General features: G+C 38.1%; 1 protein-coding gene across 3 annotated transcripts in view; it reads right to left on the bottom strand.

The window, feature by feature from the left end:
- Nucleotides 1-15,603, bottom strand: part of CPED1 (cadherin like and PC-esterase domain containing 1) — a 159,106-nt gene that overhangs the window by 73,463 nt on the left and 70,040 nt on the right. For all 3 annotated transcript variants that reach the window (XM_080393906.1, XM_080393908.1, XM_080393907.1), the window contains exons 8-14: nt 12,823-12,965; nt 11,350-11,422; nt 9,782-9,946; nt 8,683-8,787; nt 7,595-7,764; nt 1,906-1,970; nt 1,532-1,576 (exon numbers count right to left, since the gene is read on the bottom strand). In XM_080393906.1, coding sequence (XP_080250032.1) covers nt 1,532-1,576; nt 1,906-1,970; nt 7,595-7,764; nt 8,683-8,787; nt 9,782-9,946; nt 11,350-11,422; nt 12,823-12,965 — 766 coding nt within the window. The remainder of the gene's footprint in view (nt 1-1,531; nt 1,577-1,905; nt 1,971-7,594; nt 7,765-8,682; nt 8,788-9,781; nt 9,947-11,349; nt 11,423-12,822; nt 12,966-15,603) is intronic.

Below are 15,603 nucleotides of genomic sequence, written 5' to 3'. Positions count from 1 at the left end.
AATTCATAACCTACTTAGGTACCAGCCTGTGTACAGGGTTTATGTACATGTGTAATTACCAATAAAAATCAAAATAAGTTAGACATACTCTTGCTGTTCATAAGAACGAGTCACATGGAGATATCTAGACCCATGGGGTCATTTGCAGTACAGTTGGAAGAATGTTTTATTAAAATTCCTAAATCAACATATTCGAGCTCCTACCCTGTGTATGAAATCTCCACAATCAAATCCTATTTGCTCAAACGTATCCTTTATTTTGTAGTGTTTGCCAAATGACTCATGAGAACAATTATTTTCTGGCAACCCACTTATGACAAATATTTTAATCCAACCTGTTGGGTTCAGATTTACAGTATAATTGCATGTTCCAAACTTTCTTTCCACTTATATTCTCCAGTACATGTTTAAAACTGGGTACTTCAGAAAATATGCCAGCCAGGAAACTCTTACTATAATATCTGAAAAAAATTGTGGCTTAAAACTTGGCTTGAAAGGGTCATAAGGGATGCAAGCAGTTTTATGTGGGCCTTTTCTACCCCAAAATATCTGCCTTGAGAAAAAAACAGGGCAATTTCAGCACTCTTTTGCATGTGTTAAAATGTAAAGGAAGTTGTTCCAGTGGAAGAGCAGAATTTGGGCTAGAACTGAAGCTTGTAAGTTGACACACAGAAAGTATTTTTAAAAATTCTACAGATTATTATAAACAGTTCTCCAGATCCTGTGCACCTTGCATAGAAAGTTTTCTCACTACTAGTTCAAAAATGAGGAGGAATTTTCAAAATAAAATAAATCGAGGTATTTTCAAATTAATTTTCTTGCAGTTGGAATGGTGATGCCAGTCAGCCAGCCCAGGAGCATTTCTGGTTTCTGACTGACAGTTCCTGGTTCCTGGTGGCACCATGACATCAGTAACAAAGGGGAAATGAGGCTCAATGGGTAGAAAAGTCTTTCTACCACAGAGCAATTGTTTCATATTTATAAAGTGATCCCTCAGAAAAAGTGTTACTGAGGAAGGCAGCAGAAAGCATTGCTCCCACCAAAGACAAATATACTTTAAATATCTTTAAACATACTTTAAATATTTCTACAAGCAGATATTTTAGAAAACTCTTCATCTCTTAACCAGCTCTTCAAAACTCCACTTCTGAGCTGAAGACTGTCCTTATATAAGGCTGATTAAACTCCATAGAAGTTTAAAGGTTATTTCACAAGAACAAATGTGTGCTAAAGTTCTTGGAAATAAGGGGCAAAAGTCTACTAAGTGCAGCAAGGGATCAATGAGTGCTGGAATATTCACATTAATATGCACGTATAGCAATGCTTAATGTTGTTTGAGGCTTATTTAACACAATAGCCCAATCACTGAGTGATTCATAAACATTCTTGCTACTTAAAAATTCTTTTCTTTTTTTTATGTTACAGCCCGTAGGCACTCAATTCACTGAAAGGTTACATAGAAAATCCCAATAAATTTATTCAAGCAATCTCTCTTCTTCCCCTTCAGTGGTCTAGAAAGACCTTGACTTACCATAACTGCATTGTCTTTCTGTAGTCTGACTGGAATAATGCAATGCTGAAAGGGAAACAGAAACAATTGATAATTTTCTGATCTAAGCCTGATTCGCAGTCCTATCAAAGAAGGAATTTTCATTGTGTTAATTATAAAAAAACAGTGTACTTTTATTCTTTTCAGTGTGAGATCTTTGCTTTAGGCTCATGAACACTGCTCACGGGTACAGCAGAACTTACACAGATAAAGAAGAAGCTGGTCTTTTACATGTAATGAGCCGAGACCTTCCAGCTGGAATACAAAACAATGTAATCTAAATCATACCAGTTATCAGAAGTAGTACAAAAAGGGAAAACATACCATATTTAAAAGATGTTACTCCAGTTTCTTACCTTTATGATTCTTCCTAAAGTCAGAAGGAACATTCTTCTTAGGACTCACATTTTCTTGAGAATTCCTGTCAATTCAATAGCAGACATGTTTCTACATAAATAGAAGGAACAGAAACCATGGAAAATTTTTCAAAAATTTCTATATGGCATCCCAGGCCACATGGTATTTTAATATTCCCCATTGAAAGATGAACCTTTTGGATTCATGTTCCCAGCATTAGCAGTATTACCTTAATGAAAGTGACAGAAAACACACGTTCCATAGTAAATGGTAGCATATCACATGAGAAAAAAAAACCCAAAACCCAGAAATAAATTTCAGTTGTTGAATTGCTGGGAAAAAGAAGAGTGGATATAGCCAAGAATAAAATAACACAAACTGTATCTCTTAACTGTTTGCATAATGCTTTTTTTGTATATAATTGAGGTTAAAGTTAGACATTGTTCAAAAATAATTAAATATAAATGAAGATCTGTGTCAAGGTAAGTATCGGTACCGACAATAACATGAATTGATATAATGGAATATCTTGATTCGTTTGCTAATTCAAAACAAATCACATAATCAACATCCAGAGTATATATATAAATCCTCAGTGAAAAAAGACAATCACAGCAATTCATTAACATGTTAGTAGCACCCATATTGCTAACTCTGCAGATTTTTTCATTCATATAGCATTTTGGGAGCATAGTAGAAGAAAGGCAGTAGGCTTCTCTGCAATCCATGTACTGGACCTCTGGGTAACAGACCTTTTCAGAGGTCTGTTAGTATTTCTTAAAGCTTTCACGTGTTTTCCTCACAGTGTTTTCCATAGAAGTTCTCATAAAGCAGCTTCTTCCCCAGTACTGCTGCACATTCAGTTTGGATTTTAAAAGACACAAAGTCACTGTCTGTGCCAAGGAAGGGAGGTGGCAATATTGTTCTGTGCAATCAGCCATCACTTAATGTTTCACAGGAGCTGCTGGAAGCAGCATCGAGGTTAGTAACAGTAAAAGGTTAACTGTCCGATAATAAAACAGAGATTTCTGAATCATCTCAATGAGATAAGGAAAGAAGTAGCTGGCAGATCTGTGTGTCTCTGTGCGCATGAAAATGTAGTTCTGAGCTTGCAGTGTCTAGACACCACCCTAATTTCATGCACATTCATAACCTACTTCAGAGGAGGCACTTAAACTATTAGAGAGTTTGTTTTCCAAGTTATAAGTCATTTTGCACCTCTCTTTCTGCTTGCCAAGGATGTCGTGGCTAACACACATCAAACATATCCTTTCTTTCTACTGTTCCTGTTTGATTGCCCAGTCCCAAACTTTATTGTAAGGTGAAAGCACAATGTCTTAATTCTATAAAATGTCACTTTGGTTTAGCCAGAGAACACCTCAGGAGTGTGGCAACCACCACCACTGCAAGGCCCCTGCTCCCAGAGGAACGGCCTGACCTCTACGTATCGACTCTGTGAAGAGATTGTAGTTATCATCAGACAACATTAAGAGATATATAATAACTTTATCTAATTACCACAGGGTATCAAAATGTAATATTTAGAAATGATATTACAGAAAGATATTCAGATCACTGTATTTACAAAAAGATACTCAGATTTCAGCGTGGCCAGCAGGACAAGGGAGGTGATCGTCCCCCTGTACTGGGCACTGGTGATGCCGCACCTCAAACCCTGTGTTCAGCTCTGGGCCCCTCACTGCAAGAGGGAGCAGAGGGGCTGCAGCGTGTCCAGAGATGGTCAACGGGGCTGGGGAAGGGTCTGGAGCACAAGTGTTACGGGGAGCAGCTGAGGGAACTGGGGGTGTTTAGTCTGGAGAGATGGAGGCTCAGGGGAGGCCTTACCTCTCCCTACAGCTGCCTGACAGGAGGCTTGGTCAGTCTTCTCCCAAGTAACAAGTGACAGGACAAGAGGAAACAGCCTCAAGTTGCACCAGGGGAGGTTTAGTTTGGATATTAGGAAATATGTTTTCACTGAAAGGGCTGCCAAGCATTGGAACAGGCTGCCCAGGGACGTGGTGGAATCACCATCCCTGGAGGTATTTAAAAGACAGGTAGATATGGTGCTAAGGGACATGATTAGTGATGGACTTGGCAGTGCTGGGTTAACAGTTGGACTCCATGATCTTAAAGGTCCTTTCCAACCTAAATGATTCTATGATTCCATGATTTATCTTTGCTGAAGACTGGGATTTTTAATCATCAGAGCCATAAGTTTTCCTTTGTTCAAGCTCCTTGCAGTTCAGCAGGCTGAGGAACGATGCAGTTATGAAGCATTCCCTTGGGAAGGGAGTGGCTGGGATCCTGGGCTCTGCAGAGTCCTTTCCTTCACATGCTGATACTCAAGAAGGGTCCTTTATTTGTTTCAGTGGCCCTTTGTTAGTATCTCAGAGGAGCTATCAAGCACAGATGTGCACATTGCCTACACACTTTGCAATTAGCTCTAATGAAACTAATGACTGCACGTCAGGTACCCTAGGTGAGCCCATGCTTATGAATGTACCTTTTGAAAGATCCCAAACTGTTGACAGTGAACCTGTCCTTTGGGAATCTCTCTGATGCAGCAAATGAGAAATCTAGAGGATTGACAGCAGCAATGGTAATGTAGTCTGATGGTCTGAGCAATCAGAGACATCAGCAATGAAGGATGTATAGAAATAGGGGATATCTTTCATAAGATTAAAATACAAAAAGGAAAAAATCTAGTCACTTTTGGGGCCTCCAACGGATGTGTTAGCTGTGGATAGTGCAATTTTTAATTGGTTGTAAAGTCAACATTGAGACCATATTTCAGTATTCAGTAGAGTTATGAATTTTATTTCTTTAGATGATGTTTTGTAGGTATCTCTTGAGGAGGCACTGGAGGTAATTTTGTGAGATGTGATCATGAGCAATTTGTTTCTGTTTGATTAAATGGCAGTGTGAACTTTCTAGTTTGTAGTGTCTGCTTGGTTTCAGTCACAAAGTTTCCACGAAGGTGTTTGGTTCACCATACTATATTGTGCCTATCTTCAAAAGAGAAATACAAAATTGCAGACTCAAGAGTCGGATTTGTTTTCTGGCACTTAATCTCAACTGACTCTCTCCTTTCCTCCTTTCCTTTCTTATTCCTCCCATTGCAGATCGGTGATCTTATCCAAACTTCCTTGCTGCCCCATAGACCAAACCATGTTTGTTTCTTAAAGTGCCCAGGTGAAAAGCATGACCAAGTTAAACTCCAATAAATTATTTTCAGTCCAAATTCATTTTGACAGCTACTGCTTCTATTTTGACTTTGCACACGAGAGGCTAGTAACACTTTTCCAAATTTGATTTCATAAAAGCATTTGCAACCTTATTAATCTGCTTAAGAATTTGTCTTATGCAAAAACAGAAGGGTTAGCTTTTCTCACTAATCTGATTCTCCCATGCTACCCTGCTGTCTGGCACAGTCAAACATACTTGCCATGATACTTCATAGCCACTATTCTGAAAGGCAATAATGATGTATGTCTTAAGTCATATCACAAATTGAAACTGAATAGAGTTGAAAAACAGTGCACAAACAATGCAGAAAATTGATTTCAGTGCATATGTTAAAAAGTACCACTCCATCACTTTCAAAGAACTTTCTCATATGTTTTTCCAATACATTGGAGATAGTCTTTCTAACCTAGGCTCTAACCATTTCATTATAGTTTGAGATGAGTTTCTACAGTTCTTGCTTCTCCTGTGGAAGGAATTCACAGAATAAACTAGTACCATTTAAGATTTCATTACTAGTCATGTAGATGAAATAGGTTAAGAATAGTAGACCAAGAAACTTTTTTAAATCCTGTCTCCATCCTATGGATTCATAACCAGTGAGCAGAATAAGATGACCTAATTCAGAAGTCATTATTTTTCCCATAAGTATCTTGTCTGGTTGGACAATTAGCTATGCAAATCACTGGATTTTGTAAATGGAAATACCAATTTTGCATAGTCAGAGAAATAAGAACTGTTAAAAAAACCAACAAAACAACCTCACTTTAACTGAAGAAACTCAGGAAAAGTGTTTTGATATACAAACTCATCAAAGTTGGGAATCTCAAAAGAGATTAATCAAAGCTCAAAGAGAATGCATACCTGAGTTATCTGGGGAGTAAGCTCTACTAAACTCTTTCTTCCTTGCAATTAAGTACAATTACGTGCATATCTGACACATGCATCACCATCACATGCATGTAGGTATAGGAGTGGAAGATTACAATTTAGCAATGTCAAAACACATGGTTTTTTTACAGTGAATAGACAGAATAGCATTGTTAGCTTAGCCATTTTGGAAAAATACAGTGCAAAGCAGCAGATTGGCCCATGCCTTGGAGAAAGGTAATGGCACTTCTACATATTTATACACATACAATAATATTCAACTTGAAGAAAAAGAGGCCAAGGGGCTTGCTCAAAGTGAGTGAGTGGCACAGCTTAGAACAGAAAACTGCCAAAGGTTGGTATGCTTTGATATGCAAACCTAAATATTTCGGCAAAAGGGCAAGGGCTCACACATGAATGCAAGCAGCTGCATCTTTGAGTTACTTTTCATGGAGTGGCCAGCAGTAACAACAATACTTAGCACATTCATGGAGCTATGTATTTTCAAAACACTAATAAACAGTTACCTAGCACAGTGGTAAAGTATAAGCTCTACTTCATAGCTAAACAACCATATAGATAACTACTGACTTGCTGAAAGCCGCACCCAATTCAATAAGGAACAAAATTAAAACTTAAAAAATATTACAGATGCCTTATATAGTCACTACAGCATTCTCCAAGCAAAATGCAAAAAATACTGTCATTCACACGTTTAACTTGAGATTCAGTGGAATGGAGCACACATTCTGTCTAACGTGCCTCTGTTCCAAAGCCCTTGTTTGTGTAATCAGTAAAGTATGGCATATATGCATATGAAATATCATTAGCCAAAAGATAATGAGCCCCAAACCCACTTTTTTACAAATTTTAGACTAAACATATGTATACTACAACTTTTCCTCTTCTTTCCATTAATTCCATACTCCTCCTTTTCTTCCCTCCCTCCTTTTCTTCCTTCTTTTCTCCCTCCCTCCTATTGAATGTTAAATTTTCTCGCCAGAAGCTCAATGGATCTAACCTTGTCATTACAATATTTTTCCAGCTTTTTAAAAAAAGTTAAAATTACATTCTCAGACTATTATGCTCTTCAGCCTGTCACTTGTTGGACAGAAAATTTAGAGCCACAGGAAATTATTAGTCCCTTTTGGAAAAATCTTCACCTGAAATTTTATATTTTCTTCACGATTTTGCTTTTGATTGGTGAATAAATTAAAAGACAGTCTTAACCCTGGTAAGCAATCCTAAGTTTTAGTTCACTATTGTTCAGAAACAACCTACTTAATTTACTTCATATTTCTTAAAAAAACATTTATTGTAGCTCTAATTAATTTTTTAACCCAGAGTCCTCTGTATCAGAAAGAGAGGAAAAGGGACAAAACTGTCCTATGTAGAAATCTAGCTACAACTCTAACAGCAGAATGGCTGACACTGCTCCATGATGGACCTTCATCTCAAGTGTTGTAAGTCCACCTACATCTACTTTTTTTTAAATTTTGTGATTCTCACTGGAGCTACTGTAATTAATATAATTTAAGGAACTACCCTCAATGGATCATGTAATAGCTATCTTACCATTCTGAAAGATTTGTATTTGCCTCTTTAGTCATGAACTGGAATTGTTCAAGTAAACTGGAAAGCAACCAATGCACAGTCAGGACTGAACCGAGCCGCCTCATTGGGTCTACCATGTGATAAAGGTCACGCAGGAAAGTTTGAATCTTGGGTGCAGCAGAAGGGAAAAGCTGAAAAGAGAGACACTGATTAGAGACTGCACATTATAATATTTGTAAAATGCAAAGTAGTGCAATTATTAGAAGACAGTGTATATAGCATATGCATGGATATATATTTTAGTGTTCTTTCCCCCACATGTAGAAAAGGACTGTCTAGCCCAGCCTTGCAAATCAGGATTACTACTATTGACATGGAAGTCTAACTCCTTTGCCTCTGATTCGACTTCCAGATCTATTAGACTCAATCCCTCTTCAGAAAGCCTCATCATTTCCCAGCCCTGATACCCAGCAGGAGATCTAGAAGGAATCCTTATATTATGCAGGCTTTCTGAATAACAGACCCAGTTACAGATTTTTGTTTCCTCAATTCTTGCCACTTCCCTCATTAACTGCCTTGCCTATTCACAGGCACTGATGGTTATTCCTCCATCTCTGTTCTCCAAAAACGAACTCACTTGAAGTTTGAAAAAGATGCCACATTATATATTCCACTTGCTGTTTTCACCACTTCTTCACCTATATCAATTCTCTTGGCATGATCTCAGTGCTGTACTGTCTCCAGTTCTTCCATTCACACCTGCTTTGCTTCATTGTAATTCTATTTTCTTACCAACTCATCAGTCATTTACATGTTTTCTTCCTTTTCCTTTCCTTCTCTTTTCTGGTCTCTGTTTCTGCTTTAGCTGTTCTTTTCAATAAATCTTCAATTCAAATTCTCTGCTCTATTTCTTTATCTCTTTTAATTTAAATCCCCTAAATCCTCCAAAATAAGATCAGCATAACCTCTATTTCCCTGCTTCCCTGTCCATCCAGCCTAATGCATGGGCCAGAGACAGCAAAGAATGGTAATGAAGGAAAAAAAGTTAAGATTTATATTAAAAAAGTATCCAATACAACAAAACTCTGTTTATTTGTTTATTTATTTACCAGCTCAAATTGTCCAAGACTCTTCAGCTCCTTTATGAAAGTAATCATTGAATTTATCTCTTCTAAAGACAAACATTGCTCATCTTCTCTGTGGTAAGTTCCATCCTATGAAGGAAAGGGTAGCACAGTCTGGTGAAATCACATGGAAAGCCATGTGCTTTCATTAGACCCCAATCCCTTTGGTGATCAAAGGAACAAGTTACAGCGGCTCCCAACTTGCCCTAACCTCATCCAAAGTCATGTCAAGCCCGCTCCTTGATAGCTCTTCCCATTTTTTATTCTAGTTTATTCTAGACTAGACTGTGCATTAGCTTTGTGGAGAAAAGTACTCACAGAAACTACCACGGGAAGAGACTGCAAGCACAGACAATGAAGTGGACAGTTTGAAATGTGGCATGGTCTCCTATGGAACACAGACTTAGGTAACCGTGTCATACATGTGCATGTCTGCAGCTTCCCACTTTATTCTATCACAAATTTAGAACCCATGACCCTCTTCTAGTCAACAGCTGTCTGAAAGGCAGAAGTCACATGGATAATTCAGTCCCTGTAAGTCTTGCAAGCAGGGATCTCCTCAGAAATGCACCAGACGGAGAAATACTGTTAGTGATCCCAGCTTGTCAGAAATAGTTTTCACTAGTGATGAAAACTTTATACAGATCCTATAAATGCAAAAAAAAAAAAATGCAATTGGATCTTGCATCTAAAATAAGACACAAAACTGTGGGAATCAAAATTTAATTGTGATGCTCATGAATCTATATGAATCTACAGTTCTAGGTCTATGAAACACACAAACCTGTATATTAAAAAAGACCGTTTAAAAAAATGGTGGGGAAATTACTTTGTTAAAATTTTAAATACATAATTAAAGTACTGTACTTTGAGAAATTACATAATTTGAGAGTGGAATTTTTATAAAAGAAAATTAGATTGTTTAATATAATTGCGGTTTTATTCCCCAGAATTCAGTAACAGATAGTTTTGATTAAATAAATACTTAATTCTGTAAGTTGGCACTTATGATTTCAGAAAGGCACACAACTTAGAATGAAATATTTTCACATATTAATAATAAGGAAAAGGTGGAATGAACTACCTTGCTCACAGTTGATCCATATATTTTTTGTAAAGCTTCTATGAAACTGAATGTTGAGGATTTATTAGATAAGAGAAATTTAAAGGTATCTTCAAAAAGAAATTCTTTGAAAGTTTGGTCCTGAGTATTTGATTCATCATCTTGAAAGTCGAAGTTTTCGTGCACCTGTTGGAAACAATGCAAGAATTTATAGTTTGGATATCAAGTCCAGTCTTCTCATAACCACATATACCAAACTGGAACTATTTATTAAGAAAAAAGTGATAATAACACCAATAAAACAGACAGGATTATAACAAATGCTGTACCACGTTTTCTGTCAGAACTACGCACCACAATGTTTGCTGACCTCCAGTGGCTAGAGTACAATATCACATTCCCATGTGAGAGCTTTTATTCATGTGCTTGATTTGAATTTTCATAAACAGTTATTATTTATAAGTATTGTAAATAATTATTAATAAATTGATAAGAAACTATTAAACCCTACTGATTTACTGTACATGTATGGATTATGGCTGATGGTTGAGACTACTATGCAGGCAGGTAAACACTATGCTTTATTTTTAGTTTTTTAAGCAGCTCCTGGGAGAATTTTTTCACAGGCTGGTATACAATTATTAAATTGTTATGACAGGTCACATTTCTTACACTAGCTAAACAATTATTGTCAGACTAATTAAGGATATTAATAAAGTCTTCATGGATCTTTTAGATTATGCAAACTTTCTTTCTTATGTCCATTTTTCCTTTGTGTTTAAAGGAATTATTTTTTATTTATTTATTTATTTTGTGAAGGATGGAGATATTGACTGCACTGTTGTTACTAGAAACTTGAGCAGATTTTAACTGAGGATGAATTTTAAAAGTATTCTCCTGTAATTTCCCAGGATATATTTATTCATTGGGGGTTTTTTGTATCATATGGACAAAGATTTTATATACCTTGGTATGTACAATTAGTGTGTATATATAGGGGTAATGAGAAGCAGCTGGAAAGCAGTACAATTTTCATTTCTAAACAGGCTGCTCTGAGGCAGGAGTGGTACAAAACTGGCACAGGAAGTTTATGCCACCAGTCACATTTCTCTGTTGTTGAGGGCCAGAGGATGGTCCAGGAAGAAGACAGCACAGTGGAGGTTAAAGCACTTCATGAACTGAAGAAGTACAATATAATTCATTGAGAACTTTAATTTGTATTAAAAGCCAACTGTGGTATTTTAACTTCTTCCCTTCACCTTTGTTCTGACACAGTTAATACCTAACTCTACTTTCATGCAGTGCATCCCATGGATATTGTTTTGCTGATATTCACATTGGCGTGATAGTCCTTTAATGCCAAACCTGAAAGTTTTTCACATTTTAATGGTGTGGTGAACTTCATCACAGGAAATCTGTCCCTTAAAAACTGGTTTCTTCCACAGCAACACTCCACTTTTAGGCAAAATTAATATTAATGTATTTGTATATTTCTCAGAGATTTGAGGGTACCTATCAAAGAAGGTTCCCTCCTCTGTTCTTTTTGGTGTAAATTTTTTGGGTCAAGCAATAATCTGTAATTTTCTCACCTCAAGAACTACTGGGTATATGGAGGTGCCAAATCCAATGTCAAAGGTTAGCATCTGAAAACATTGGCTGCATCTGAAATACAATATAACAGGAATCACATTCAGTGAGGTTAGTTAGGTACTGCTGTGAAATGTAGAATTGTGGAATCATTTATGCTGGAAAAGACCTTTAAGACCATCAAGTCCAACATAACACTGCTAAGTTCACTACTAATCTGTATCCCTATATATGCTGCAATGACATACACACAGGTCCAGAGAACACACACAAGCATGTACACACATAGGTCAAGAGAGAGCATGCAATGCAGATTAAATGAAATTTCTAAGAAGAGACAGCAGCATTAAACATACATTGAGTCAGACTGTGAGCTGACAAAACCAGTGCTACATTAAAGTGTATTCACAGGGTTGACTTTTAAACCAGCGAGGGAGGTGAACTACGCTGGAGGATGAAATGCCTTTTGATGAAAATTAGGTCCTGCAAAAGTCTTGAAGACATCTGGGGGGCAAGAGATGGTGAAACTAACTCTCTGGGCTTATTGAAGCCTAAGAGTTGTGCTGCACCTACGGGGACATTTAAAGGCATGGGCCAGAAGCTCTAAGCAAGTCTTGGGTTACACAAACAAGAGATATCCACCCCATTGGTAAAAAAATGTTAGCATTTCAACCACTGTAAAAATAGTTCCACCCCTGTTACACTCTTTCCCTCCTCACTACCCTCTCCACTCACAATGTAGGCTTTATTCCCAACTTGCATAAGTCAAATAATGTGCTTTATAGTACTGCTACTAAAACATCTGGGTTCTCAAATAGCTTTATAAAACATATAAATGTAATAAACAGTAACTTATTTAGTATTTATCATAAAAATGTCAGGGATATGACATATGTCAAACAAATTAATTTTAATTAATAAAAATATTACATAATAAAGGTTGAGTTATGTGTAAGAACTGTAACACTCTAATAGAAGTGACTACAATGATATAACACCCACAGTAATGTGACTGTTGCTCCCTAGGTGTATCTCATAAGGTACATTTCATGAAGTATTCTACACTGTTTTTTGTTCAGATTGCCTGCTGCAGCCAGCTCTAAACCATCTGGGCTACTCTAACATTAAATATTTGACATATGACCAAAGGCTCACTGAAGGGAAATACAGCTTTATATATGTTACGACTAGCCCAACCGTGAGTAATTTCTGTTCATTTGTGCTGCCTGAAATGCTTCATCAGGACATAGCAGCTGGTCCTAAGTATTCATCATAACCTTTGCACAAACCGGAAACACTGTAGATATTGCAGTTTTACTCCTTAAATGCAGCATGTCCTCACTTTATAAGGAAGAATGAAATAGCAGGGGATTGTTTTATTTTAGGAGTCATGTTTCTTGTATAATTTCTATTCTTTTCTAAGAAGCTAAGTTATCTTGACAATAACATAGTAATGATCACTGCAAGTCACTTACTGATTGAAAGAATTTGGTCCTGAGGCAGATGATTCACTGAAGACCTCAGTTATAAGTAGAAGTTTGCTTATAGCTTCCTTCATGTTGTTGAAGGCTTGTTGAGGAGAACTGCTTTTGAAGAATATCTCAAAAAACCTTTGTAGCTGTGAATAAGATTACATATATTTTTGAACATTTATAGTATCAGTGTTTAAGATCATAAATTAAAAGGCTGGTAGAAGTAAAACTTGCCTTAGAATGTCAACTCCAGTTCTTATTCATTCACACAGTAAAGTGGCATGAAAAGCTCTACACAGCATACTAGCAAGAATGATTTTTTTGTTTACAAATAAGTACATCAGAAACAAACTCTGTATTGATGTTTTAAAAAATATTGCTCACAGTCTAAGCTTACTTCACTAAAACCTTGTGCTGTCACTGGTTATAGGCAATGGAAACCACAAACACTTATTTCTTCAGCAATAAGTAATAGCACACTCACAGTAAAAGCCTTTTCTCTTTTTAACATACTGTGCCAAGGGTTATCCCACTTGAACTTGAGTAAAAATCCACACACCAGGTTAACAAGCTTTAAATCAAACATAGAAGAAAGATGTTGAAAAAAATATCAGCCACCGCAACCTGTGTTTTGACTGAACTCTTGCACATCCTGAGGTTTCTGGATTTGTGAATCCTCCCAGTGGCATATTCACTGGCCTGCACAACACTGTCCTCAGCTGCTTTCATCACTCATGTGAATTAACCCATCTTGTCACTTCAGATGACTCAGGGAAAGAACTGGAGCAACACAGAGCCCCAGTGATGAGTGGGACACAGTCAGGTTTTGTTGCAAGAGTCCTCTGCACTAAAAAATGGGCTGCCTTTGAACTATATTTCCATTAGAGTTATCACACAGCACAGAACTCAAATAATGTCTGAACTATGTAAAACTATCAGATAATTTAGTAGTAGTATATTAAGAAACAGATGCATTTATATAGTAAAAAAGTGTTATCTTCTGAGATAAGGCACATAAAGTACACATAGAACATGTTCTGTATTGATATTCTTGAAAGAAAAATTTCTGGTTATCTCCAGAAATTTCTCTACTAAATTGACTTAGAAATTTCATTATATATTTTCTGTTATCACCCACTTATACATGTCCCACTGGGGTAACATGATGGAAGCGTGCAGGCTTCTGTAGACAACCCCACTGGGGATGAATGTGGTTGGTGTCTCTCTAGCTGCCTTTGATTACTACAGTCACAACTGAGTATCCACAGTGGATGGGTTAACCAAGCCTGACCTTTAGCAGAAGTCTGCAACAATGTTTAATGTGGTATTTTGGCTCTAACCGAGAATTACAGAAGCACAGAATGGTTGAGGTTAGAAGGGATGTCTGGAGGTTATCTTGTCCAACCCCACTGCTCAAACAGGGTCATCTACAGCCAGGTGGCCAGGACTGTGTCCAGATACCTTTAGAATACCTCCAAGGATAAAGACTTGCACATAGGATATAGCTCACATGACTGGAATGGTGTCATGGATGGCTACATACATTTTAGAAAAGACAGGCCAGCGAAGAGGGGTGGTGGAGTAGCTCTTCACATGAGAGAGCAAATAGAATGTATCAAGCTCTGCCTAGGGGTCGATGCAGAACGAGTCAAGAGCTTATGAGTAAAGATTAAGGGGCAGGACAACACGGGTGACACTGTTGTGGGTGCTTGCTACAGGCCACCTGATCACGGAGAGGAAGCCAGTGGGGCCCTGTACAGTCACTCGGAGGTAGCCTCATGATCACAGGCCCTGGTTCTCATGGGGGACTTGATAACCTCCCTGATATCTGTTGAAAGGACAACACAGCTAGGTGCACGCAGTCCAGGAGGTTCCTGCAGAGCATTGATGATAACTTTTTTTGGCACGGGTGGTGGAGAGGCCAGCAACGTGAGGTGTGCTACTGGACCTTGTACTAACAAAGGACGGGCTGGGGACAAGAAGGCTGGGGGCAGCCTTGGCTGCAGTGACCATGAGATGGTGGAATTCAGAGAATGGAGAAAGCAGGGCAACAAGCAGGATTGCAGCCCTGGACTTCAGGAGAGCTAACTCTGGCCTCTTCAAGTACCTGTTTGGAGGAATTCCATGGATCAGGTCTCTAGAATGCAGGGGGGTCCAAGAGAGCTGGCTAATATTCAAGCATCACTTCCTCTAGGCTCAAGATTGGTGCATCCTTATGAGTAGGAAATCAAGCAAAGAAGGCAGAAGGCCTGCCTGGGTAAGCAAAGAGCTTCTGGCAAACCTCAAACAGAAGGACATTTATGGGATGTGGAAAAAGGGACAGGCCACTTGGGAGTAATATAGGAACATTGTCAGAACATGCAGGGAGGCAATGAGGAAGACTTAGGTCCATTTGGAATTAAATCTGGTGAGGGAGGTCAAGGATAACAAGAAGTACTTGTTCAAGTACATCAGCCGCAATAGGATGGCTAGAGAAAATGTGAGCCTGCTGCTGAATGAGGTGGGTACCCTGGCAATGATGGACACTACTAAGTGCTGCCTTTGCTTCAGTATTTACTGCTAAGGCCAGCCCTCCCAGACCCTGGAGGCAAGAGAAACCTGGAGAAAGGAAGACTCTCCCTTGGTCAATCAGGATCATGTTAGAGATTACTTTAAGCAAACTTGACACCCACAGATCCATGGGCCCCAACGGGATGCACCTCTGAGTGTTGAGGGAGCTGGCAGATGTTATTGCTAAGCCACTCTCCATCATCTTTGAAAGGTCATGGAGAACAGGAGAGCTGT

Source organism: Falco punctatus (genome assembly GCF_963210335.1).
Source record: "Falco punctatus genome assembly, chromosome: 6".
Taxonomy (NCBI): Eukaryota; Metazoa; Chordata; class Aves; order Falconiformes; family Falconidae; genus Falco; species Falco punctatus.
This window is presented reverse-complemented; position numbering and strand designations above follow the sequence as displayed.